General features: G+C 42.0%; 1 protein-coding gene across 1 annotated transcript in view; it reads left to right on the top strand.

Annotated features, from left to right (window-relative positions):
- SPON1 (spondin 1) overlaps nt 1–25,426 on the top strand; it is a 307,860-nt gene that overhangs the window by 9,692 nt on the left and 272,742 nt on the right. The window contains exon 2 of the mRNA XM_037839787.1: nt 9,975–10,081. Coding sequence (XP_037695715.1) covers nt 9,975–10,081 — 107 coding nt within the window. The remainder of the gene's footprint in view (nt 1–9,974; nt 10,082–25,426) is intronic.

The raw sequence follows: 25,426 nt of genomic DNA, 5'->3' as shown, positions 1-25,426 counted from the left end.
TTGGTCAAAAGGTGTTAACTTTTCTGTGAGCTTGTGTCCCCATCACATCCTTTCCCAGCCCCCCCCATTTAGACCCACCTACCATACTTTAGAACCTGATCATGTCACTGCCCTATCTTATTACAGTGGGACACCATACAGTGACCAGTGCAATGTCCTCAAAGCCAACAGTTGATGACGGCATCCCTTGCCTTGGCAATAGAGTTATGTGGGGAGGAGAACCATGAGTTTTAGGTGGCAACATAGACTTGTAAAGTCTGAGCTAGAGTGGACCTAGCTGTACTTCTTTGCTACCAAAGTCTGCCTCCCTTGTAACTTCCACACATCAGTCCAGGTTCTGTCATTTGAGGTCAACCAAAATGAGATCTTCCCTTTGCCATGTATCAACCCTTCAACCATTTGTGGATGAATAGCTATTATGGCTTCTCTTCTGACTTTAAAGTCCATTTCTTCAACCATTCTTTATAGGATGCTGTTTCTTGTTCCCTTGCATTTTGCATTCTAGATGTGCTCTGACCAGGGCAGAACATGGCAGGATGATTACATTACCTCCCTTGTCCTGGATGCTTTGTTGATGTTAAGATTTGCAGGTCTTGGGTTTGCTATTTTGGCAGCTGTGTCACACTTTAGGATTACACTGAACCTGCAGCCAGCTCAAACTCCTGCAATTTTCTTGGAAGGCCTGCTGCCCTCCTTAACCTATCCTGGCGCAACTATTCCTTGAACATAACGTAATATTTTACATGATTCTGCATTAGATGTAACCCAGCATATTTGGGTCCATCCCTGTAGCTGTTAACCATTTGTGAAACTGGATTCTGTAATTCAATGACTTACCTATGCAATTTAGTTTTGCATTACCTACAATTTTGATGAGCAGGGATTTAAAATCGTTATCAAAGAAATTGATAAGGATGTTGAGCAGGTCTGGGCTCAGGACAGAGCTTCCTGACACACTTAGAGTCTTTCTCCCAAGCTGACTCTTATAGTCTAGGCAGAATTAGTTTCTTTATTTGCTTCAAAATTAGTCAAGACATTTCCACTGCAAGGGACAAACTAACTGAAGCAAAAGCAAAAAAAAAAAAAAAAAAAAAAGAATGCATTGACTCCCATATTTGGAAAGCACAGGGGTAGCTCTGGCTTCAGGCATAAATGATTCTAGGGACTCAAGTGGGATCATTAGGTTTTCTCTCTCCTTCCCTCTCATCTTTTCCAACCTTCCTTCTGCCTTCGCTCTCTCACTCCCTTCCATTCTTCATTTCTTGATCGAGTTTCTGTGTGTTGTCTTCATTCTTTCTTACTACAAATAGACATTTTCCAAATGGCAGGGAGGGTGGCTACCAACAACCTTCAACTAAAAGCAGAGCCCTTTCCCCTCTAACTCCAAACTGAAAAATCTCAAGGGAGGATTCTGATTGGTCTAGCTGGGATCATACAGGGGAATGGGATATGGAGATTGACTGGATCTGGGCCAGTCACTTTTGTGATTTGGGATTTCATGGGGGAGGAGGACTATGATTGGCAGCCTCAAAGATGACATGTTTGGAGGAGGGGAAGAAGTGGGGATCCTAGACAGCATATGTCCTCTGGAACTTCCTGCTCATATTCTCTTGACTGAAATATCATCAATTACCCAAGAACATCCATCTTTGTCATTCCTCTTGCTATCTGCATATTGCTCAGCTCAGGACCCATGCATCTTGTTTCCACTATCCCATGATGGGGTAACTCATGAGGAAAAGAGTTAACATTATTGAGCTGCTTCAATGTGCTTTATATACATTATTTCCTTCAATCTTCATGAAAAATCCATGAGATTATAATTATGATCCCCAATTTATAGAGAAGCCTGATTTGTTTTGTAATATATTTTATGGATTTAACAAATATTTATATATGATATGAATTCATTAATTGCCATAATAATAGTAGGAGGTAAATGATATCACCACTTTACAGGTAAAGAAACTGAGACAAAGAGAAGTTAATAAAGTGACTTGCCCAAGGTTACTCTGCCAGTTTGAATACATTGTGTCCCCAAACGCCATTATCTTTGATGTAATCTTGTGTGGGCAGATGTTATCAGTGTTGATTAGACTGTAATTCTTTAAGTGTTTCTTTGGAATGCACCCCACCCAGCTGTGGGTGATGACTCTGATTGGATAATTTCCATGGAGGTGTTGCTCCGCCCATTCGGGATGGGTCTAAGTTATCAGTGGAGCCATATAAGTGAGCTGAGGGGCAGAGTGAACTCAGTGCAGCTGTGAGTGGTATTTTGAAGAGGAGCTACAGACAAGAGGGACACTTTAAAGAAAGCACAGGAGCTGCAGATGAGAGACAGTTTGAAGACAGCCATTGAAAGCAGACTCTTGCTCCAGAGAAGCTGAGAGAGGACAGATACCCCAAGTGCAACTAAGAGAGACATTTTTGAGGAACTGCAGCCTAGAGAGGAACATCCTGGGAGAAACCCATTTTGAAACCAGAACTTTGGAGCAAATGCCAGCCACGTGGTTTCCCAGCTAACAGAGGTTTTCCAGACACCATTGCCCATCATCCAGTGAAGGTACCCGATTGCTGATGTATTACCCTGGACACTTTATGGCCTTAAAACTGTAACTGTGTAACCAAATAAACCCCCTTTTATAAAAGCCAATCCATTTCTGGTGCTTTGCATTCCAGCAGCAGTAGCAAACTAGAACAGTTACATTTCTAGTAAATGGAGGAGAATTTAAACCCATGTCTGTTAAGCTACATCCATTATGCCACAGTGTCTCCCTAGATAAAAATGTCACCTACAATTTTAAATATGCATGATCTTTCATTTGAAATGGGAGAGATTTCATTGTAGTCTGACATGTCAGCCAGGAGCACTGGATGAAGATCATACAAGGAACAGCATAATACAGTCCTACTATGCAAACCACTCACCTTTGCACTTTGCCCTTGTATCTGCCAACTCATTACTAGCAAGTTTTCTCCTGTGTGATCCTGGTTGTGTGAGCTGAATTGTGACAACTTCTGAAAAGTGATGCATGTGATTGATAGCTCTCCAGAGCTCGGAAGGTTGTGCTGAGTGGGGAGGGGACCACTGTGGCTCACTTAATGCTCCATCAGTCCTAATAATACCATGTTACAAGTTAAGACAGAAGCTGAGGTTTGTTGTGGTTGAGGTCTTGGGCATGAAGCCTGAAGCATCTCAGTAACCACGGTGGGTGGATGATGGGGTGTGGGGTGTTACAATGGCTCCAGTCCTTTGCATGGAGGTTGGAGTTCTGATTCTGAAACCCCAGAGGTAGAGTGGGGATGGTAATGACATTGAACAAGGTCCAATAGGAGTAATAATCATGGAATATGAACTGGATAACAGTTCATTAGAGTTTCTGGTAGATCGTTGACACACCAACATTTGGGAGACCTAGGAAACTATTTGGGAATTAGATGGGACTGGGAGGTCTCCCTAAGAAAGGGGAGAACTCTGCCCTGGGTGGGGATTTGAGGCAGTCTCCAGCGTGAAATATCAGTCCTTATACAAATAAGGCAGGCCAGAGAGACCCTCACCCCTGAGCTGGGTTTTAGGACAGGATCATCATCCAATAATCATAGAACCTCCATCCCAATCTTCCTCAAAAATAAATTTGAATATGACATTCTATAGCTCAGACCCCCCAGTTTATCACCTGCAGGGTGGTATCCATACTTCTCAGCAAGGTATCGAAGACCTTTGACCATCTACCCCCTGATGGCCTTCCTCCCCTAGCCTCTTAGCACACCCATACCCTACCTTGAAACTTATGAAATGCAGAATAACATCTGGCTTCCAGTGCCTTCTCCTCTATTTGGGATGCTGTTGTTCCTCTTCTCCACTGCACAAACTGTTATTCCTCTTTCAACTTGCACCTCAAATGCCACTTGCTCCTTGAAGCCTCCTCTAACTCTGAGATAGACTCAGATGTTCCCTTCCCTGGGATCCCCGAATGTCTCCTTCCTACCTCCATGTTAAAATGTATCACGTGTTATAAAAATGATCTGCTTATGTGAGTTTTTCTCCCAGTTATTAGATTATGTGTCCCTAGTGGGCAGAGGCTATCACTTTTCTCTTTGTGTCTCCAGGGACCTGGCACTAGGCTGGCCCAGAGCAAATGCTCAGTAAAAAAAGGATAAGGGAGATTGGGATATTATGCATGGTAACCCATGGGAACTAGAGGAGGGACCAGAACAGGGATGAGTAAACTGTTTGAATACAAATGAACCCTTTTTCATTCATTCATTCAGCAGTATTTATTGAGCATCTGCTATGTGTTAAAAGCTATGCTAGATGATAGAGATATGGTGGGGTTCAAGAAAGACATATCTTGCTATCATGGAGCTTGAATGAGAGGTATTCTGGAAAAGTAACGAGTGTTACATTGCGTGAGAGAGTGTATTGTGTGGAGGTGGATGGGTTGGGAAGTCCTCATAGGGTACTCTATCTTGAGTATGATAATGGGATGCAAGAAGACTTTGCTCATTATAAGGACTTTCCCAAATTCCCCCATAACCTGGCCCTGTGAGGATCATTATCAAAGACAATTATTTCCATTGAAATCCTCCACAGTCCTTCATTGGTGCCTACCAGAGTTTTTGTTTGGAGGTACAATCATTGTTCCTGAGGTCGAGCTTTTTGAAACCCACTATTGGTTAATCAGCTTACTAAGCACCATCATCTTCATCGTCATATTCATCATCATTTTCATCATCTTCTTCATCACCAACACCATCATCATCCTTTACAATTATTGAGCCTTTTGTATGTGCCAGGCACTGTGGTAAATACTTATTTAATCTTCTCTACATTCCTATGAGAAAGGCAATATTATTACCCTCTTATTATCAATGAGGAAACAGGGAGGTTAAGTAACTTGTCAGAGGTCATACAATTAATAGGCAGTAGCTGTGGGATTCTAGTCCTAAATCTTTGCTCTTAACCAGTTCCTTGTATATGCTCACAAAATGGCTCTGAATGGCCTTTTATTTCTTTTTTAATCCTATGTAAGCATTTTTCTTCTATTTCTTGGGATCTCTTAATGACATCTCTTGGGAGACACTTGGGAGGAGTCATTAGAGAGAAGATTCTATTATTTATGGCCAAGTAGTGCAGTCATCTTCAGTCCTTTTTGGGACTCAGAACATGCTGCACATTTGTTTCTTTCAGAAGGAAACCATATAAAGGGGGTTCTCTGGAGGAATAGGGTCCTCCTCTCTTTTTTAAAATATACTGTGTAGCAACACCATCACCAGTGATAATTACAGATTGAAACGCTACACTGAGTTCAGCCGTCAGAGCCTCCATCTTGTGTGTTGTATTTGATAAAGTAGAGTAAAATCTTAGTTTTCTAAAACCTGCAGGATTGCAACGTTTGGGGAAGGTGAGCTTTAATTATCTCTTTAAGTGTACTGCACAGATGTAAAAAGATGTTTTTCTTTCATTCAGAAGCATTAAAATTTTTTATCAAAATATAACTTCCAGATAGAAAATTTCACAAATCACACCACTTAGTGAATTATCACAATGAATACACCCATGCACCCAGATCAAGAAACAGAACATGCCCAGCATCCCAGAAGCACCTCTTGCATCCCCTCCAAATCAGTATCCCCTCCCTTCTCCCCCAAGTGTAACCACTAGCCTGACTATAGAACCATAGATTACTTTGCCTGTTTTTGAACTTTACATAAATATATTTATAAATGGAATTATACCATTTATATTCTTTTGCGTCTGTCTTCGTTCACTGGAGATTATACTTATGAGATTTATCCATGTCATGTGTAGCAGTAATTCAGTCATTTTCATTGCTATAAGGTTTATATGAAAATGCCACAATTTATATTTACATTCTACTGCTGATGGATTTAATATTGCCAGTTGGGTGCTATTACAAGTAATTCTATGGTGAACGTTCTTACAGATGTCTTCTGGTGTAGTTATGTATGCACTTCTGTAGATGCAGCAATGGCATTGATGGATCATCAGGTATGTGTATGTTCAGCTTCAGTAAATACTGCCAAAGCATTTTCCAATGAAAACTGCTAATTTTAACTTCCATCAGCAGTGTGTGAGAGTTTCAATTGTTCTATTTTGATATTGCTAATCCTTTTAATTTTAGTCATTCTGGTGAGCTTATAGTGGCATTTTATTGTGGTTTTAATTTTTATTTCCCTTTAGACTAATAAGGTTGGGTGTCTTTTCACATGTTTATTGGCCATTTGGAGATCTTCTTTTGTGAAGTATTAGTTAATTGCTTTTGCCTACTTTTTCTTATTGGGTTGTCTGTCTTTTTCTTACTCATGTGAGAGTGTTCTTTTTATATCCTGGATGAAAGTCAATTGTTGTTTTTATGGACTGCCAATATCTTCTTCCAATCTGTGGCTTGGTGTTTCACTCTTTATGGTGTCTTTTGATGAGCAAAGTTTGATATCATCCCATTTATCTATCTACTCTTTTAGTCAGTGCTTTTTAATGTCCTGTTTAACAAATCTTTCCTACCCCATGGTCATGAACATATTATCTAACGTTGTCTTTTAAACACTTTATTGTTTAACTTTTCAGTCTACATGGAATTTATTTTCTGTATGATGCAAATTAAGGGCCAAGATTTGCCTTTTCCTATTTGGTTATCTGTTTGTCCTAGCAACATTTATTGAAATGATCATCAATTTTTCCCACTGCTCTGCAGTTTCTCCTTTATCACAAATCAAGTGTTCATATATTTGTGGAATTTTTTCTGGGCTCCAACTTGTTCACCTGTCCTATTTTTCTTTCTTTGCTATAGTACACTGGCTTATTTCTGTAGCTTCAAAAGTCTTAGTAACTGGTGGTCTAAATCCTCCAACTTTGTACTTTCTCAACATTGCTTTGTATATTCTTGGCCCTTTACATTTCCATATAAATTTTAGAATCAGTGTGTCAATATCATAAAAAGACATGCTGGGATTTTGATTCAGATTGCACTAAGTCAATAGATAAATTTAAGGAGAAATGACATTTTTACAATATTGAGTCTACCAGTCCATGAACACCGTTCAGTAAATTTAATTTTGTGTCAACTCTGTGCTAATCACTGTGCTGAACTCAGATGTGGTCTTTTCCCTTAAAGAACTTACAAGTGGGTAAACACATACTTAAACACAAAATATAATATACTGTGATAATCTGACCACTGATAATAATAACAGCTAACCTTATTAAGTGCCTGCTCTATCCCAAGCATGCTTTTAAGGGCTTTACATATATTAATTCATTTAACCTGCACATGGAACTGACGCTTTGAGGTGGTTGCTTTTATTATGCCATTTTTTAGCTGTTTTTAAATATCAGTAGGATCCAGGTCTTCATGGGGTAGTCAGAAGAAATGTCACACAAATGGTACCAACTTAGCTGTTTCTGATGAAGTTTGCTAGGAGTGGGGGAGGTGAAACATTCCAAGCATATGAATAGCATGTGAAAAATACTGCGGAGTCAAATGATATGGCTTTTCAGGCCTTATAAATACCGGGCTGAATTGTAGGGTAGTGGGGAATGAGAGTGTGGGCGATGAGGCTGGAGAAGCAGAGTCTGAGGGCCTTTTCGGTGATGGAGTTTGAGCTTTCTCCTGAAGGCTGGGGCTGTGGAGTGGTGACTGATGATCTGTCATAGGGCCAGTTCCCCAGAAGCAGGCCCTGAGTTGAAGATTTGGGGGTAAGTGATTTATTAAGGTAGGGCTCCTAGGGGAAACCAGTGAGTCAGGGATGCAGGGCAGGGAAGGGGGAAGAAGCCCAGCCAGTCTGTGATCCCAGGCAAGGTCCTTCAGGGTAGTTTCCATTTGATGCTGCAGGGGTGTTGTGGGGTGTAAGTGACCCCTGAGTTTTCACCTGATGCAAGGTTGCTGAGCCTTTCATATTAGGCAAAGCAGGCTCCAGTAAAGAATCAGGCCCTGGAGACTGGAAGCAAAACGCATCAGAGCCAAGGTCAATGTAAAAATGATAAAAAGGAATTTGAGGAGATATGAGTGAAGCACTGTCTACCATGTTGTCCTCTGCCCCATTCTCCATATTTGTGTTATAATAGCCTTCAGGGCCTGCCCATCCTGACCCTAGACAGACATATACTGCTTTGGGGCTGGCGGTCTGTTCTGGCTTCAGAGATGCCAGCTCTTATTTCCTGACATCACAACCACAGTTTTCTGCTCGACACTGTTGAACACTACACTTTTCAAATTCTTTCTAACTTTGCTGTGCTTTTTTCCCATCCTTTCTCCCTTACTTTTTATCTGACCTTTTAGAGACATCATTAGCCAGTCAGAATGCTCCTTGGCTTTTAGGGGATGAACAGAGCAATCACCGCATGATATTCATGGTATTTTCAATCTTTGCATCTTAAAATTCTTCTCTGAGATCTCATTGTGTTAGTGGTTCATGGACCACGTCTACATTATTCAAGATAGTGGTTTTATTTTGGGGAGATTTAGAGTGATTCCTTTTGAGGAATTTGGAAGACTAAATTCTCTTCACCCTCTATAGGAGATTGTTTATTAAAATCACATAAATATTATATGCTAAATCAATTGATTTTTAATTCTTAAAATATTAATAACCAACAAATACTTATGGAATACTTATGCCATGATAAGTACATTTGGTATGTAAAGACATGGTGGAATATTACACTAGGGTTGAGATGTGTATAGAGGTACCCTTCAGTTCTGGCCCTAAATCTGCCTCTGGATGGTTTTATGACCTTGGGTGTGTCTGTTGATCTCTTTGTGTTCTGATTTCCCTGCTGTGGAATTGGAGGGCTGGATTAGAGGATCCTTGGGATCTCTAGAAGCTCTAAAAGTCTATAATTCCATATCTCAAGGCCAGAATCTTAGCACTTTAATGCAGGCAATAAAGTAATTTAAATCTCAATTTATATCAATTTCAAGAAGCTTAATTTCTTGCTAAGGCTCTGTACTAGGTGCTAGGGATACCAAGAAAATTAAAACCGAACCCCTCTCCTGCATTAATTCATAGTTCAAAGGAAAAGGGTGATAAACAGAGACTTGTGAGAAGTACAATAAAGGATATACATCATAGAAGAGTGAGGATGTAAAGGAAGGGGAGACCATCATTGCCAAACTGAGAAGTCTCTTGAGCTAGATTTCAATGGAAAAATAGTTTTCTATATAGATGTGGGAAGGAAGAATGTAGAGTCATAACTCTGTCTGCTGTAACAAACAAAGCCCCACAATGTAAGTAATTTTCCAGTTAATGCAATGCGCAGTATGAATGTTTCTGGTCAGTGGGTGATTCTCTGTGCAGTTATTTAGAAACTTAGGTTCCTTCTGTCTTGCTGGATATTCCACAGGCAGAGGTGGGAAGGTGAGAGTGGAAGGTCATGTGGATAGTCTTCAAGGGCTGGGCTTGGAAGTAGCATGCATCACATCTGCCCATGCTTGCCACTGGCAGAACATGGGCATGAGCAGACCTAACTGCAGGAAGGCTGGGAAATGTGGTCCTACTGGGTACCCATGAGAAAAAGGAAATGTGTTTTGGAGAATACACAGCAGTCTCTGCCACAAAGGGCATCCTACAGGAGTTGGTGTTGTGAGCAGCCAAATTTCCTTTGGGCCAGTTAATGGAAGACAATATTAGCTAACCATCAAGACTGAAGCATCTGACCAAGGATAATCTTCATCAAATTGTAGTTACTGGGAGACAGCTCATCACAACTGTGATTGTTTCAGGAATTCCCATGTGAGCTGGCAGTTCAGGAAGTTAGCAGTTTCTGAAATATAAGAGGGAGCTGGTGGTGGGTGTGAAAGTCCCCTGCTTAATGGGACAAGCCTCTCCCACTGTCCTCTGCCCCTCTGCCCCACAGGTCTGGGATATTGATGGGGAACTCACATCCATCCCTTGTGACAAATGGAAGACGGTTGATTTCTATGCTTATCACATGCTTCCTTCTCTCTCCACAGTGACACTTTCAGCTGCTCCTCCCTCCTACTTCAGAGGATTCACATTGATTGCCCTCAAGGAGAACAGACTGGGTGATAAAGAAGAAGACCATGCCGGGACTTTCCAGGTAGAACCCCTCCTGGGCTTATCTAATGGCCCTCCTTGCCCTCATAAAGTAGAAGCCAAGTGGAAGGGGAAGATGTTAAGGAACCTGGGTCAAAGGAGAGGTGCAAGCTTCTGAAGTGGCATCTCATGCAATTGTCTTAACCATTGCCCAGGTGTGCCTGGTCTATTTAAAAGACCCATAACGCAGTAGGCAGCAAATGCCTCAGGTTTATCTCAACAGCCTTCAGAGCTGGCCAGAAGGCAGGGCTTGCTGATGGTTCTCTTCTCTGGACTCATAGTGTCTTTTGGCAGCAGGCTGTCTGACATGGCAAGAGCACTCAGAACCCTGGCTAGGCTCAGCTCTTTTTCCTGCACAGTCATTTCATGATTGACTGGTGAGTCTCAAGTGTTGAAGTAGCAAGAGCTCAGGATGGCCAGACTGGAGGGGGTTCAAAGCACAGGAGAAGGACTATGAAGGGAAGGAAGAAATTGATTTATGAGGGAAGTTTAAAAGAATTAAACATACGTTGCTTGGTTAAGTGAACAGGGCCGAGTTTCAGAGGTGGTAATGGTCTTTAAATGTCAATCGGCACAGAGCTCCCTCCTCAAGGGGAAGCTTCGTTTGACTTTGTACAAAAGGGCACAGCAAGACGAAAGTGGGTCAAGAGAAGAAAGGGAATCTCAAAGGCAAGGGCCCTGACAGTGAGTCATATTTCAGGGTGGAATGTTCTTCCAAGGGAAGTGGCAGGAACATCATCCCCTTTCAGAGGTTTAGAAAGAGGCCGGCAAGTTGTCAGAACATATTCCAGAAGGACTGGGGCGATCCTAGGAGGAGGCCTGGCCAAATTTGCAGTAACCGTTTCTCATCTACAGTTTCCATTGTTCTGGAATTCATTTTTATCTGGCATTTTCAAACTGAGAAGGAAAAAAACTCAGGAAGAAGAATACTTATACTTGTAGCTGACTTTTGGGGATTCTGGTATAATTTGAGGGTTTGGCAGAGGACCTTGCCCCAATGTATATTCCCCAAACCAAGGCATCTTTCAAGCCTTTGTGGCCAAGTTGGATTTTCAAATTCCTCTGAAAAAAGATTCCCATTGTTTGGGACTCTGGGTTTGCTGCCAATTGGGACTGTTAATTCCATGCTTTTTGTCCTTGTATGTATGTAACCAGCAGAAACTTCTTGGCAAGTGTCTGAAGAAGAGACCCAATAATAATAATAATGATGGCCAACATTAGTTGGGTACTTAGCCATGTGCCAGGCACTATGCTAAATGCTTTACCTCATCCTAGTTTATCTTATCTTAGTGTAATTAATTTTCCTTACCTTAGTTTAATACTCAAAACAACCAAAGTAGAGAGGAACAATTATCCCCATTTTACACATCAGGAAATTGAAACTATAAGAGATTAAATCACTTGCCTAAACAACTAGTAAGGCCAAAGGGAAAAGGGGAGAGTGTGATCTTCTTAATTTTCAACAAAGACAAAATATATCTGCTTTAAAATGATACTTAGAGTAAGGTTTGATGGGGATGTGGCTTCTTTCTGTTTTAATTCAGTCCAAATTGAAAGTTCTCTCTGACTCACTGTTGGTTTTGCTCAACTTCAGCCTGAATCTCGCAACTGATTGGTGAGTACAGGTCCTGCGCATGGCAGACAGTGAGTCAATGTTTGTTGAAAGAATGAACGAACGAGTGACTCTTTATACCAGTGTCCATAACTCAGTCCTGCCTGGGATTGTTTCAGAACTCCTATCTCTATGCATCCATCCTTCTCTCTTCTCTTGGAGCTCCTGACGTCCTTTTCTATTATATTTGTAGTAGTTCTAGCAGCATCAGCACCACCTGGGAACTTGTTAGAAACTCTGAGAATGGGGCCCCCATGATGTGTTTTAAGGAGCCTCCTGGGTGATTCTGATGCCCACTCAAGTTCGAGAACCATTCTTGAAATAGGACCCAGATTCATCCTGTCCAGTGTGAAGTCCTCATCATCACGTTCGTCTGTTCCTGTCTATCTTGTCATTGCCTCTCACCAGCCATAGGAGATCAAAGTGGGATAAAAGTGTGAAAATGCCTAGCATACAATAATAACTATAGCTAACACTTACCTAGTGCTGGTGTGACAGATTCTGTTCTAAGTGGTTGACATTTATTAACTCATTTAATCCTCAGAGCAACACAGTGAGGTAAGCATTATTATCTTCTTTCTTACAAATGAAGAAATTGTGGCTCAGAGCAGTTAGTTAACTTTCCCAAGACCCCCCAGCTCTACATCTTAAAGCTGGGAGTCACACCTGGGCCATCAAGTCCAGCTCCCTGCTCATAACCATGTACACCGCCCCTCAATGCGTACATGGTAAGTGACAAGATGAGGGCCTGCTATGACTTTTTCATGGTAGCTTTATATGTATTGTCTGACTTAATTCTTGGTGAGGTCGGTGTTGTTATCCATCCTTTTCAGATGATGAAACTGAATCTCCAACGGCTTAAATAAATTTACCAAAGCAATCCAGTTTCTATGGGGCCAAACACTGCTAAAGAAGAATCTCACAATTCTTCTCCCCTCCCCTGCCCTGCCCTTGTGCCATTAAAATACACACTTCACTTGGGTTCTACCATCTCAGAGGCTAAAGGGGGTAGGCATCATAGCCCAGGCCCCCATCTTACCTTTCCTGTTCCCAAGTGACCTGAGCCCTACGCTTTGTCCTCCCTGTTGAGCAGAAAAGCCTTTTCTCTCTCTACCACAGCTGTCCTCTTTGGAGCCATTTGTTTATTCAACAGCATTTATTGAGTACTAGAATGTGCAAGGCGTTGGTGATACAGTGATGAGAAAAAGAGACATAGTCCTTCCTTCATGGGGTTTAGTGTCCTCCTTGTCATCCTACCTTAAATCACCTGTGCTGCTGACAGGTGCAGCAGAAAGTCACGTCCATCAGTTAGAACGTGAGCAGACAATAAGAAGTTACAAATGCTATTGCAGTTTGTTTTTTTTAAAATATATACAGTGATTAACAAATATTTAGGTATACTTATTTAACACCCTCATTCCAAATATGACACCTTTATGGACTTAACAACAACAAAAAATTCTAATACTCTAAAGATTATGTTCCTAGTTTTGACGGGGACTCTAAGGCTCAGTTCCTTCTAAATGTGTGAGCTTTTACACAGAAAACTCAGACACACCAGGTACAAATACAACAAAAGCAAACTTGAATGCTGCCTTCCTACCCCTTTAGACTCAGCGAGGTTACAGTTCTCCTACTCCCCGCTCCCAGCAGACAGCCCGGCAAGGAGGGGCTGGGGGTCTCCTCCTTGGATGGCAGCACAGGCACACACAGGGTATTTTTCTGAGAGAAGAGACACAGGATCCTCTTTGAAGCTAACTGGGGGTGCTCACAGTTAATTGAAAGTGGCAAGGAGTTCAGGGGCTGGACCGCCTGTACAAAAGTAACCCACAAACACTTTAAAATTGCATTTTGAAAGCTTCTTGCACCCTGGGATGCTCTTGGCCCAGCCAACTGCCCGGCTCATTCTCTTGCCTCCTTCAGGTCTCTGCCCAGAACTCCCTCTCCCAGGGAGGCCTGCCCTGATCACCCTGTTTAAAATCCATCCCCCCCTCCACCCCTACACTGGAATCCCTATCCCTCTCCCCCACTTAATTTGTTTTCCCGGCACTTCTGCCATCTGACATGCTATATATTTAACTTGCTCGTTTGTGTATCATCTTCCGCCTTCCACTAGACTATAAACTCTGTGGTAGGTTGAATTATGTACCCCAACAACAGACGTTCTTAATCTTAATCTCATTCCTGTGGGTACGAACCCATTTGTAAATAAGACCTCTTGAAGATGTTATTTTTAGTTATGGTGTGGCCGACTGAATCAGGGTAGGTCTTCATTCACGTTACTGGAGGACTAATAAAGAGAAGAAACCGGAAGCCAGAAGTCAGAGAAGGCCACCCAGGAAGCAGCTGGAAACTGAAGAGCAGACACCAGGAGAGAGAGAAGGCCTTGTGATGGGAGGCAGAGAAGCAAGCCAAGGAGGCCCAAGGATTGCAGCAAGCCAGGACCAGAACACTACAGACTTCAGGGGGAACATAGTGCCTTTAAATGTCTTGACTTCTAGCCTCTGAAGCAGAGAGCCAGTGAATGTCTGTTTAAGCCAACCCATTGTGTGGTATTGGTCATAACAGAAAGGCAAACTGAGAAAAACTCCATGAGACAGGGACTTTCACCAGCCTTATTTGCTTCTGCATCCCCTGCACCTAGAATCGTGTGTGGCACACAATAGGCACACAAATATCTATGGATGAAATTTTAAGCCCAGTTTTTACTCTAGAATTCAAGCTGTTAATTTAGAATATTGCTTTATTTTACTTTTGATTTAAGGCCTATAGGCTTTGATTAATTTAAGTGACAGTCTGCCAAGCAAATGAAAAAAAGTCTCATTATGAAGGGATTTTCGCCAAAGGCGCTTCCGTATCAATACCACACAAACAAAACCTTTTAATAATTAATTCTTCAATATTCTTAATCACCCGTTTTAAAATTCTTTTCATTATCTTTATCATCAAAATAAATATTTATTAACATCTAATGGGTGCTGAGCCATGTGAGAAGCTAAAAGTTTTTGACACACTTTTCTAAAAATAAAATGCTATTGTGAGCCTGTTCTCAGGTATTCTCTCTGAGTTTATAGAAAAACTTTCTCTCATCACAATCACCTAAGTTTAATCATGCCCTTATAATATATTAAGAGTTGTTAACTGCCATTCACTGTCATAAATAATGGAGTGGAAACAGTTTCTTGCATAAAACTTTTTCCCTTATTTGGTATTATTTCCCTAGGCTAGATTCCCAGAAGTGCAATTACAAATGCAAAGTACATGGACATTTTTATGCTTTTGATCTGCATTGCCAAGGTGATTAAAAAAATACACTCAATGCTCCTTTTAACATCCTGAATCTGAGCATTCCATCATGGTAACCACATCCACTAATAACACAAAGGATGTGAAGGGAAACATAAATCTGAGATTAGGACTGGACATCACAGGGGTTTGGCCTGTTAAATTGATAGACTAAAACTTAGAAGATGAAAGCCAGTGGAGGAGCACATCAAGTTTCCTACTAAGATCCAAATACCAATTGCACAAGTACAAGAAAACAGATTTTGGTCTCATGGCAGCACATTAAATAAACAACACCCCAAAATACCCTAGGGTTCAGTTTCCTGAACCTGGCCCTGCCTCCATGGTGAGGACTCAAGGTTCATCCCCGCGGGACCCACGGGGAAGGCATCCATGGTTCTGGGACATCTCAGGCCACATCCATAATTATAGGGCTGATGACACTATCAACTACATAAAAAGAGAATCCTCCATGAAAATAGTACTTTTTCGAGAGCAAGAAAGAAGCTCTGAGCACTGGAATGTGGTAGAAGCATTGTCAATAAGTCTTGGTTTCCCGCATTTTTGGTTCGTCTGGGTTTTGGCAAATCAGCCTTAATCAGGAGGGTTACTTTGAGGATTAAATAAATGTTAAGTCTCTAAGCACATTGAATACAACCATTGTTTTCCTGGACTCAGGTACAAATGGCGCTTATCTGGCTGTGAATGAAAACCCAGAGGAAGACAGTTGTCAGCTGAGCTACTGATAATGCAACCACTGGAGTTAGTGAACCTGAAAGATGTGGTTATAGACTTCACCCAGGAAGAGGGTCCCTGCTGAACACATCCCAGAGAAAGTTGTTCAGAGATGTGATGCTGGAAAATATCAGCCATCTCATCAGTGACACATCAGGTCTTCAAATCAGATGTACATTCCCAGTTGGAGCAAGGAGAGGTACTGTGGAGAGAAGGAATTGAATTGTTCCAAAACTAGTAGTCAGGGAGGGAAAGTGGTCTTAAAAATAAGAAATGCTATCCGTGCAACATATCTTTGGGAAAGACACATCTACCATCATGTCACTAGAGGAAGGCAATTGCATCACCTCTAATTTGGAATCAGGGGACCTTTCTGGTAATACCACTGCAACCCAGACTGCAAACCACCCTTGGAAAAGATCTTACTTTGACAGTTTCATTTTAAGCAATGCTGGGGTGGTTGGTGTTGAGTAAGTCTAACTTAGGACCTGAAAATGGCCCCAACTCGGTAGAGCTACCTGCACCAGGCCCCAAACTCTTCTTGGGAGTCATCTGAAACTCTTGAGACACCGTGGGGATCAGCAGGTGGCATGGGAGTGTGCAGGTGGCCAGCAGCCAGGGTGTAATTTCCATCCACTTCCTAAGATCCACCTCCTGCCTCTCTGTCCCCATCTACCACACCATTTTGTCACTGTTTACATGGAGATTGCTTACATCTCACTTGGGCTCATGCAGCTAGAGAGAGGCCAGCCCATTACCCCCCAGGGAGCTGGCACCACCTTGGGATGACTGAACTGATGAATCCTGAGTTCTCCACCATGCCATGGAGTTCTTTGTTGGCACACACCTATAGGGGCAATACACCTATAAGAAAGGAGTCTCGCCACATGGAGGATGACAGAGTCCATGCGGGTGTTGGGGTTACCAGGAAAACACACAACTTACACAGGCACATGATGGAACAACATTTACTCACAAAAAGAAGAGACAAAGCAAGGTCAGCTTTACTAGTGGGATTTGTTCCCCATGCATGACCAGTGGGTGCCACTCCACAGCCGATGCAAGGAGACAGTCTACACACACCCCTCTAGTGTACTGTAGGTGAGGGACCCGGCTCCCTCCCCATCAGGAACAGATGCAACCACAGGGGTGGGCCAGGTGCTATAAAATAATGCACATACTTGGCCAAGGAGTCTCCAGTGAATGTTTGCATAATGGTTTGGGCAAAAGGGAAGGAATGTTCCAGCAGGCCACCATCTGCTAGGGAATGTCTTTAATCTCCAGGCACTCCTGAGAAATGAGTGAGCCCATATTTATCATTCCGTCCCAGGAGCCAGGATCCCACATCTACTCCCAAGCACAGGGTTTATTTGTGGGTCACAGGGAAAGATGACAGGCCTCACCCAGGCTGTCCCTTTCCACATTATGATAAACTTTCCATATAATCTGAACATGTAACTAGTTCATTCTGTTTCCATTGATTCATGTTTTTTATTTGGATTAGATATAGGGAATGAGAATCTTAAAGAGATGTAAATTATAACTAATAATTCCTTCAGGCTGATTTTCATTCCTATAACCTCCTTTGACTGAAGTTTAAATGAATTTTTATTATTTAGCCACTATAAAAAATTTGGTTAGAAATGCAAGTCGGTGTAATCTACCTGATGTTCATGTACTTTGCAGAGACTGCTGGAACAAAGTTACCTTGAGTAGTAACTTCAGATGACTGACTACCTGTGTTCATTTTCTATTGCTGCTGTACAAAATCATCACAAGGTTAGCAGCTTGAACAATAAATTTATCATCTAATAAAGAAAGTACCTTAGGACTTTTAATTACCTATCGGTATGTTCACAATGAGTCATTGATGAGTTAGGTCCATGGAAAACTAATGAGGTTTTAGGAGGCATCACAGGAGCCTCATGTCCAGAGCACAGGAGTTAGATTTTCTTGTGAGATTTTAATCCATCCTGAGAGAGCCCACAGGATCATTCTCTGCCCTTCTCTGTAGACTGCACCTTTCTAGTGAGTAAATATCAAAGTATGAAATATACAGGTTTCTTTTCCATTCACCCATTCAAGTGTTTTCACAGCATTCATTATATCCTCTATTTTTCCTTCACAGTGGTTATTAAATTTATAATTATCTATTTGTTCGTGGGATTATTTGTTTAACATTGTCCTGCCCTACCAAACCGTAAGTAAAAACCACATCTATTTTGTTTACTGCCTGGCACATAGTGGACACAATAAATATTTGTGAATGAATTAGTGAATGCAACAAACTAGGCCCTGAGGATATGGAGATGAATAAATAAGATCTAAACCCTGGTATTAGGAGACTAAGCTGTTTAGCAGAGCTTCCTAACCTGGTATGTTACTCCATCCACTGATGGATCACAAATAAGTTAAAGAAGAGCCGAGAAATTTATTTCTTCAGATATTGGGGTGACTCCATCTGTTTAATGTCATTTCGTAGACATTAGAGAACTGTATAGAAAAAACTATACAGCACTGCAGCATGCTAGGTGTTATAATTGCTGCACGTGTGCAAGTAAGCAAACAAGCATTTGCAGGGAGCGGGGAGAGAGTGCCGATTAGGGAAGATACAGAGGACATGTACAGAGGTGATAACTTTCGAGTTTCCTGCTTGGGTGGTTGAAGTTTGGAGGAAGGGTGAGGTGAAGGCCACTCTCGTCTTTCCTCACATCTGTTAAAACTTGTCCCATTTTAATGCTTCACTATGTGTTCTTTGACAAAGACATGGAGCCATCAGGTAAAAGTTTTCTTAAATTAAAGAAGGAAGGAAGGAAGGGAGGAAGGAAAGAAAGAAGGAAGGAAGTAGGGGAGGGAGGGAGGGAAGGAACAGAAGTAAAGAAGGAAGGGAGGGAGGGAGGTAAAGAAAAGGAGGGAGAGAGGGAGAAGGAATGAACAGGGGGTGAATGGCATGCCGTGCCTGCCCCTTACCTTCCAGAACTCACTCCATGGAAAATGCCTCTGTGGAGTTGTAGTCAGATAAGAGCAATCAAAAGATGAAATAATGTATGTAAAATGCCCAATACAATGCCTGAGCATAATGAAACCTCAATCAAGGTTTTCGTCTTCTGAGCCAGCACCTAGGGTGCCCCTTCCACATCCTTGGAGTGCAATGAATCACTGACTCCATCCCTCTGTAGACAAGGGCTGTCAGGGGTCACCAAGGAGCAGGGCTGAATGTCACTGTGACGGTTAGGTTCATGTGTCAACTTGGCCAGGTGATAGTACCCAGCTGTCTGGTCAAGCAAACATTGGCCTAACAATTGCTGTGAGGACATTTGTGGCTAGTTAATAAACCAACAGGCTGGTTTATTAAATCATCAGTCAATTGGCTGCAGCTGTGACTGATGACTCACCAAAGGGTGTGCCTTCCACAATGAGAGAATGCAATTGGCTGGATTTAATCCAATTAATCAATTGAAGACTTATAAGCGAGGCAGATAGAGGACCTTCACTTCTTCTTTGGCTGCCCAGTGAAGCATTTCTGGAGGAGTTTGTCTAAGTTGCCCGTTCATTTCCTGAGGAGTTCATCAGACATCTTCCTTGGAGTTGACAGTTTGCTGCCTGCTCTACAGAATTTGGACTTGTGCATACCCACAGTTGCGTGAGTCACTTTTACAAATTTGATAGTCAGAGACACCTCTCACTGATTCTGTTTCCCTAGAGAACCGTAACTAATACAGTCACCCTAGGTGTAACTGACCAACTGTCAGTACAAATCTACCAGGTGAGGTGAGAGATGGGTTCCTAATTCTTTCTATTTTCATTGTGTTAGGATTGGAAGGCTATAATATAAAATGAAAATTTTAAACTTTATGGAGTACATGAGACCAGTAAAGAAAAGCAGAACTCTATCCCATGTGGGTGCTAGGTGCTTGGCTGGGCTCAGTTACTGGCTTTATGACTTACTTCCACAGAGCAGCTGCATCAGAAATGGGGAAACCATGGCTGTCACCTTCAGGCACTATTCTTGTGCTTTCATATACTTTAATTCTGTCCCTCTAGGCTCTAAGTTCCTTGACAGCAGGGGCTTTGCTTCTTCATGACAGCCCACTCAGGACCCAATGCAATGCCTGGTACACAGTCAGTGCTAGGTAAATATTGGTCATGTAACTAAATAAATGTATTACTCTCCCATCTGTGTCAGACCCACCCCAAGAGGTAGGCACTGTTGTTATCCCTTTCCTACAGACAAGGTGACTTTGAGCAGATAAGAAATTTGACCAAGAGCACAGAGCCCCTGAGGGGCAATGGGAGAGGCAAAGACAGAAATTGACTACTTGGTCCCTGTAGAATCCTTTCTGGGTCTGATATGTTCAGCTGTCTCATTCCAGCCATCACACCAGGCTTATCCATTTCACAGATCCTCTGTCTACCGGGCCTCGACCCTTCAAATGTCATCTCCTTTGTCTTTCACGAAATGTTAGGGTTCTCCAGAGAAACAGAATTTTATATAAATATATTTAGATTTCCATGTAAGAGTAGATATAGATATAGATGATGTATAGATATAGATATAGATATAGATATAGATATAGATATAGATATAGATATAGATATAGATATACTGAGAGAGAGAAGAGATTATAAGGAAATGGCTCACACAGTCATGGGGGGTGGCAAGTCCAAATTCCATGGGCAGGCTGCAAGCTAGAAACTTTGATGTTTAAGTCCTTAATCTGAATTCCACAGGGGAAGCTGGTGGCTGGATGTTCCAGCAAGAGCCAGCGTTGAAGTGGGGGCAGAAACTCTTTTTCTGACCTCTGAAATCTTCATTGCTGGCTTTTAAGACCTCCAACTGATTGAATGAGGAGATTAACCACACTGATGAGAGAAATCTCCTTTGCTGATTGTAGATGCAATCAACTAATTGTAGATGTAAATCCCATCTGTGAAATACCCTCACAATTACAAACAGGCCAGTGCTTGCCTAAATAACTGGACACCATAATGTTACCAAATTGACTTATAAAATTAACCATCACACCCGACATCTGTGTCTTACTTTCATCCCAATTCTCAACTCTCAAACACTAGGCACATCCCTTTGTGAAAGTCCTTAATATGCTCTGTTGCGCTGATATGTTAAATCCCCACCCCCTATTAGATTCTGCAAAGAGGCAGCATCCTGGGCCACAGTCATCTTTGTATTCCCACAGCCTCACCAAGGCCTGGCACACTGACTAGTTGATAAATGCTTTCCAAATAGAAGGAGACTGCTTCTGGAAGTTCTGGTCCTAAATACTTGTTTGTTGCCCTAATACTTTCTTACATGGGAAGCAGCACTATTTCAACATCTATTTTCTAGAGATCTGGAAATCATTTTCAAATATATTATGAAATTACTCAACAGACAATATGTAATTTTTACTGCTAAAACTCTTTTATTATGTATATATTTAGTAGTTAAAAATGCCAACAAGTCACTGTGTAGCCTTGCAATCTCCTCATCTTTAAAATGAAAGTGACGAACCTCCAGTCCAGATCTAACCACTTTAGAGGGCAATTTAATTCTGGTCTTACGAATAATGAAGCCATTGTGCTTGCCTTTTGATAGTTAAATCCAAAGAATGAATGGATCATAGTTTACTTAAACTGTAATCTATTATAGGACATTTGGATAAACTTTTTAATATTTATCAATAATTTAGCAATGTACATTTTTATTAAAATATTTTTCATTCTTTTTTTATTCATTGCACAAATATTTATTTGAGCCTACTATATACCAGGCATAGTCTAGGCTCTGAGGATACAGTTTGAATAAAACAGATGAAAATCTTTGCCTTCGTGGACATTATGTTTCTATATGTTAGATCATTTCCATGGGATAGAGTCCTAAGTTACTGTATCAGAGAGCTGAAACATTTACCTACTATTGTATTGCTTTCTATCACACCTGATCAAGTAGGAATTTAGTAGAAGCCTAAGAGCTTCCTTTTAAAGTAACTTTGCAAGTTACTTTGTCTTGGTTTCCATCCTTGGACATAAAACTGTCTTTCTAGTTGAATCTTAGTTGATACCTGATGTCTCAGTGTGACCAGGGTGTTGGCTGGGAAAAGTTCATGTGGTTACAAAATCACACTTTCAAATCCTGTTTTTGTGCAATTACCTTCTAGGATAAAGTTCACGACTTTAGTTTTTCCCCTGCTAAATTAATTATTCAGCACAGTCCAACTCTCCATCATTACAACGTCCTTCTAGATTTGGCATCTTTTATCCAACATAGTCACTGTCCTCACAGATTTTGCCATCTGCACATCTCAGCCAGGCCATTAATGTGTGCCTCAAGGACCCTGTGTTAGCTCTTCCCTCTTCCTGAGAGGCTCTTTTCCCAGTTATCCATAAGGCTCACTCCCTCACTTTTTCCAGGTTCTCCTCAAATGTCAGTTTTATCAAAGTGTCCGTTTTTGGCCATATTTTATGAAACACCGCCCCATCACTGTAAATCCCATTTACCCTGCTTTATGGCCTTCATTTGACTTACTACCACTTGCCATGTTACACGTTATCTCTTTCCCCTCACTGGGATATGAACGCCACAAGGGTAGGGACATTGCTTTGTTTGGCTCTATATCTCCTGTGCCTATAACAGTGTCTGGCACATAACAGACTTTTAATAAGTAGCTGCAGATTGTAGTGAATGTCAGACTCCCCTGGGTGCCTGTTCATAGTGCAGCTCTCTGGCTCCCCCACAGAGGCCTGATTTTATTGGTCTAAAGAGGTAAGGAGTTGGGACTGAGGACCTTGCAAATTTAACAAGCACCTCAGGTGAATCTATCTACATGGTCCACAGGCCACCCTTCAAGAAACATATAAGCATGTTGCTCAGAGGCTGGCCTGAAACATGCTCAACAAATTCTTTTCAAGTAGGCAGAGCCAAGCTCATCTGAAAAGGAAAAGGACAGGGCTGAGGGCTGGCTGAGGAGCAGCGCTGAGGAGGCTGGAAACAAGTGCAGGAGGAAGGCTCTGTGGAGTCTGTGAGAGATGGATGGGAGAATTGCCTGGCAACAGAGGGACCCAGTTTAGAAAACACATTTCCTAGGGGGAATCTTCAGACTGGAGGTTGCAGGAGCCAAGTCAGCAGGTGGTTTGGTTTTCGCAGGGCTGGTAAATCAAGGAGTAGAGTGGAAGATGTGGGCACGGGCATCCAGTCAAGGGGAGAAGGAACCAGGGCACCACTGAGAAGGCCAGTCTGAGGGCCAGGCTGAGGAGGATGTCTGTGCCTCCAGCATCTCCTGTTATATAAAAAAGAAAAGGTCCTCTGGCCCCATCCCCTCCAACTACTACCTCATTACTCTGCCTCCCTTCAGAGCCAAGCATCTCACAAGAGTTGTGCCTACATGTTTTATCCCCTTCCTCACTCTCCAGTCATGTCTCAACACCCACCAGCCTTGAATGGCTCTTGCCAGTTTCTTCAGTTGCCTCCATGTTGTCAGTACACACTTCTTCGCCATCCTCTCAGCATACAGAGAGGGTGGGCCACTCCCTGCTTCCTAGAACACTCTCCTCTCTGTCTTCCTGTTTTTACTGATTTTTCGTTCTTTCTTTCTCTGGCTGTTTTTTCACGTGCTCTTCCCTTCTACCTGACTTCTAAGTCATGGTTTCTCAATCTCAGCACTCTTGATGTTTTGGGCTAGATAATTCTTTATTGTGGGGTGTTTCCTGTGCATTGTAGGATGTTGAGCAGTATCCTTTGCCTCTACCTATCAGATGCCAGTAGCACCTCACCCTCCAGTTGTGACAGTCAAAAATGTGTCCAGACATTGCCAAATGTCCCCTGGAGGGAAAAAGTGCCCAAGGTTGAAAACCATTGCTCTAAATGTTGCACTGCCCAAACTCAGCCCTGTGCCCTTTTCCATCCTCTTGCTGCATTATAAGTTAGACTCATCCATTTCTACTGATGAACAACATGATGATTAGATTGGCATTTTGGGAAGATACTCTCATCCGTCTAGAAGAGAATATGGAGAAGGTAAGACCAGAGGTGGAAAGACTGGCTAGGAGATTGTTACTAGAGCACCAGTGAGAGACGACAAGGGACAGAGTTCCTGGCCAGCTGTTTGCAGGGGCAAATGAAGAGCTGAGTAGGATTCTGAGGCTTTTTGATTGGGCCACGGATGGTGGACAGCCAGACTATTGAGCTTGCGACTATATCCCCATCCAACTACCTTCTCCTCTTTTCTCTTTCCTTTTTATCTATGCTCATTGTCTCAGTAACCCTCCCATCTTAGCCCAAAGCTTCCCTGTCCCTTGTCTTCACGCCCACCTGGCAACACTCCAGCCCAGAATGAACACTTCTCTTTTCTTCCTTTCTTTGGGCTTGCAGCTGAATCCTGCACCAGGGGAAAGCACATTTCAGTACATATTGGTGAACCCACATGCATTCAGGATCACTGACATCAGATGGACCTCAACCTGCCTGGCAATCTAAACTATTCCAGAAAGATCTCTCTCCCACTCCCCTGAATAAGTATTTCCTCAAATTCTTGATCTTTTCTCCACCTCTTTTGATATCACTCTTACAAAATTGCCGTGCCTCTTTTCTGCAGGTTGGGGAAAGTGTGTTGGAAAACAAAAAGGAAATCACTGGATAGAACTCATTAACTTGCTAGCACCAAGTTAATAAACCTATTAGCATCTGCATGTTTTCTTGGCTTTCCTCCTATTAAAATATAGGAGTGTTCCCTCTTTCTTCCTAAGGCTAAACTTTTTACTTTGACCTTGGATACCACCCCCTTCTGCCTTCTCAGGAATCTTGACTCTTGTAGAGTGTTTCCCTTTTGATAAGAGCCATCCCTTCAATTCAAGCCTTATGACTCTTTCTTCATGAATTTTTCATGTTAAACAACAACATCAACAGCAACAAAATCCTATAATAAACAAAATTCTTTCACTTGGCCAATCCATCCCTAAGTCTTATTCATACTTTCTAAGTATCTTTCTAACCCACCAACTTTTTTCCTTCTCAGCCTAATCTTAGTGCAATCCATCATCAGGTATCCCTGGGACACCACTGTAACCTCCATGCACCTACTTTTGTCACCTCACAGTGGTTCTGCTAAGCACCCTTCAGTGATGTGATGTATATGACTTGTATGTCAGCTCTGTGTGGGCAGGGGCTTTGTTTCATTCCCTGCTATATTCCTTATATCCACGGCATTTAGAAAAGTGCCTGGCACATAATAGGTTCTCAATAAATGGCTATTGAAGGTACTCAATACCTTCAATTTTCAGTAAGAAGGCAAAATTCCTTAACAGCCTATAATTTCCAGCAAGGCCTAGCCGTACTTATCGCTCCCCCTCTTGTGATGTCAACTCCCCCTTGCTTCTTGGGCTCTAGAACTACTGGTCTTCTGTGAATACTCTTCATAAATTAATGTGTTCCCATTGCTTGGAACACTCTTCCTTCCTCCATCCCAGCTCTATTTTTTCTAATAAATGCCTACTCAGGCTTCAGCTCTCAGATTACATGTTGGAAGTTGCCTCACAGAGGCTTTCCTTAGCACGTCCCTCCTCTACTATATGATCTCATAGCATATATGTCTCTCTTTTGTAGCAAATATCTCAGTTATAATTATGCTTGTATTTGGTGATTATTTGATTAATGTCCAACTTTCACATCAGATTGCAAACTCTATGAGAACAGGGGCCACTAAATTCCTAGTGCTTAGCATG

This window comes from Choloepus didactylus, chromosome 6 (genome assembly GCF_015220235.1).
Source record: "Choloepus didactylus isolate mChoDid1 chromosome 6, mChoDid1.pri, whole genome shotgun sequence".
NCBI lineage: Eukaryota > Metazoa > Chordata > Mammalia > Pilosa > Megalonychidae > Choloepus > Choloepus didactylus.
This window is presented reverse-complemented; position numbering and strand designations above follow the sequence as displayed.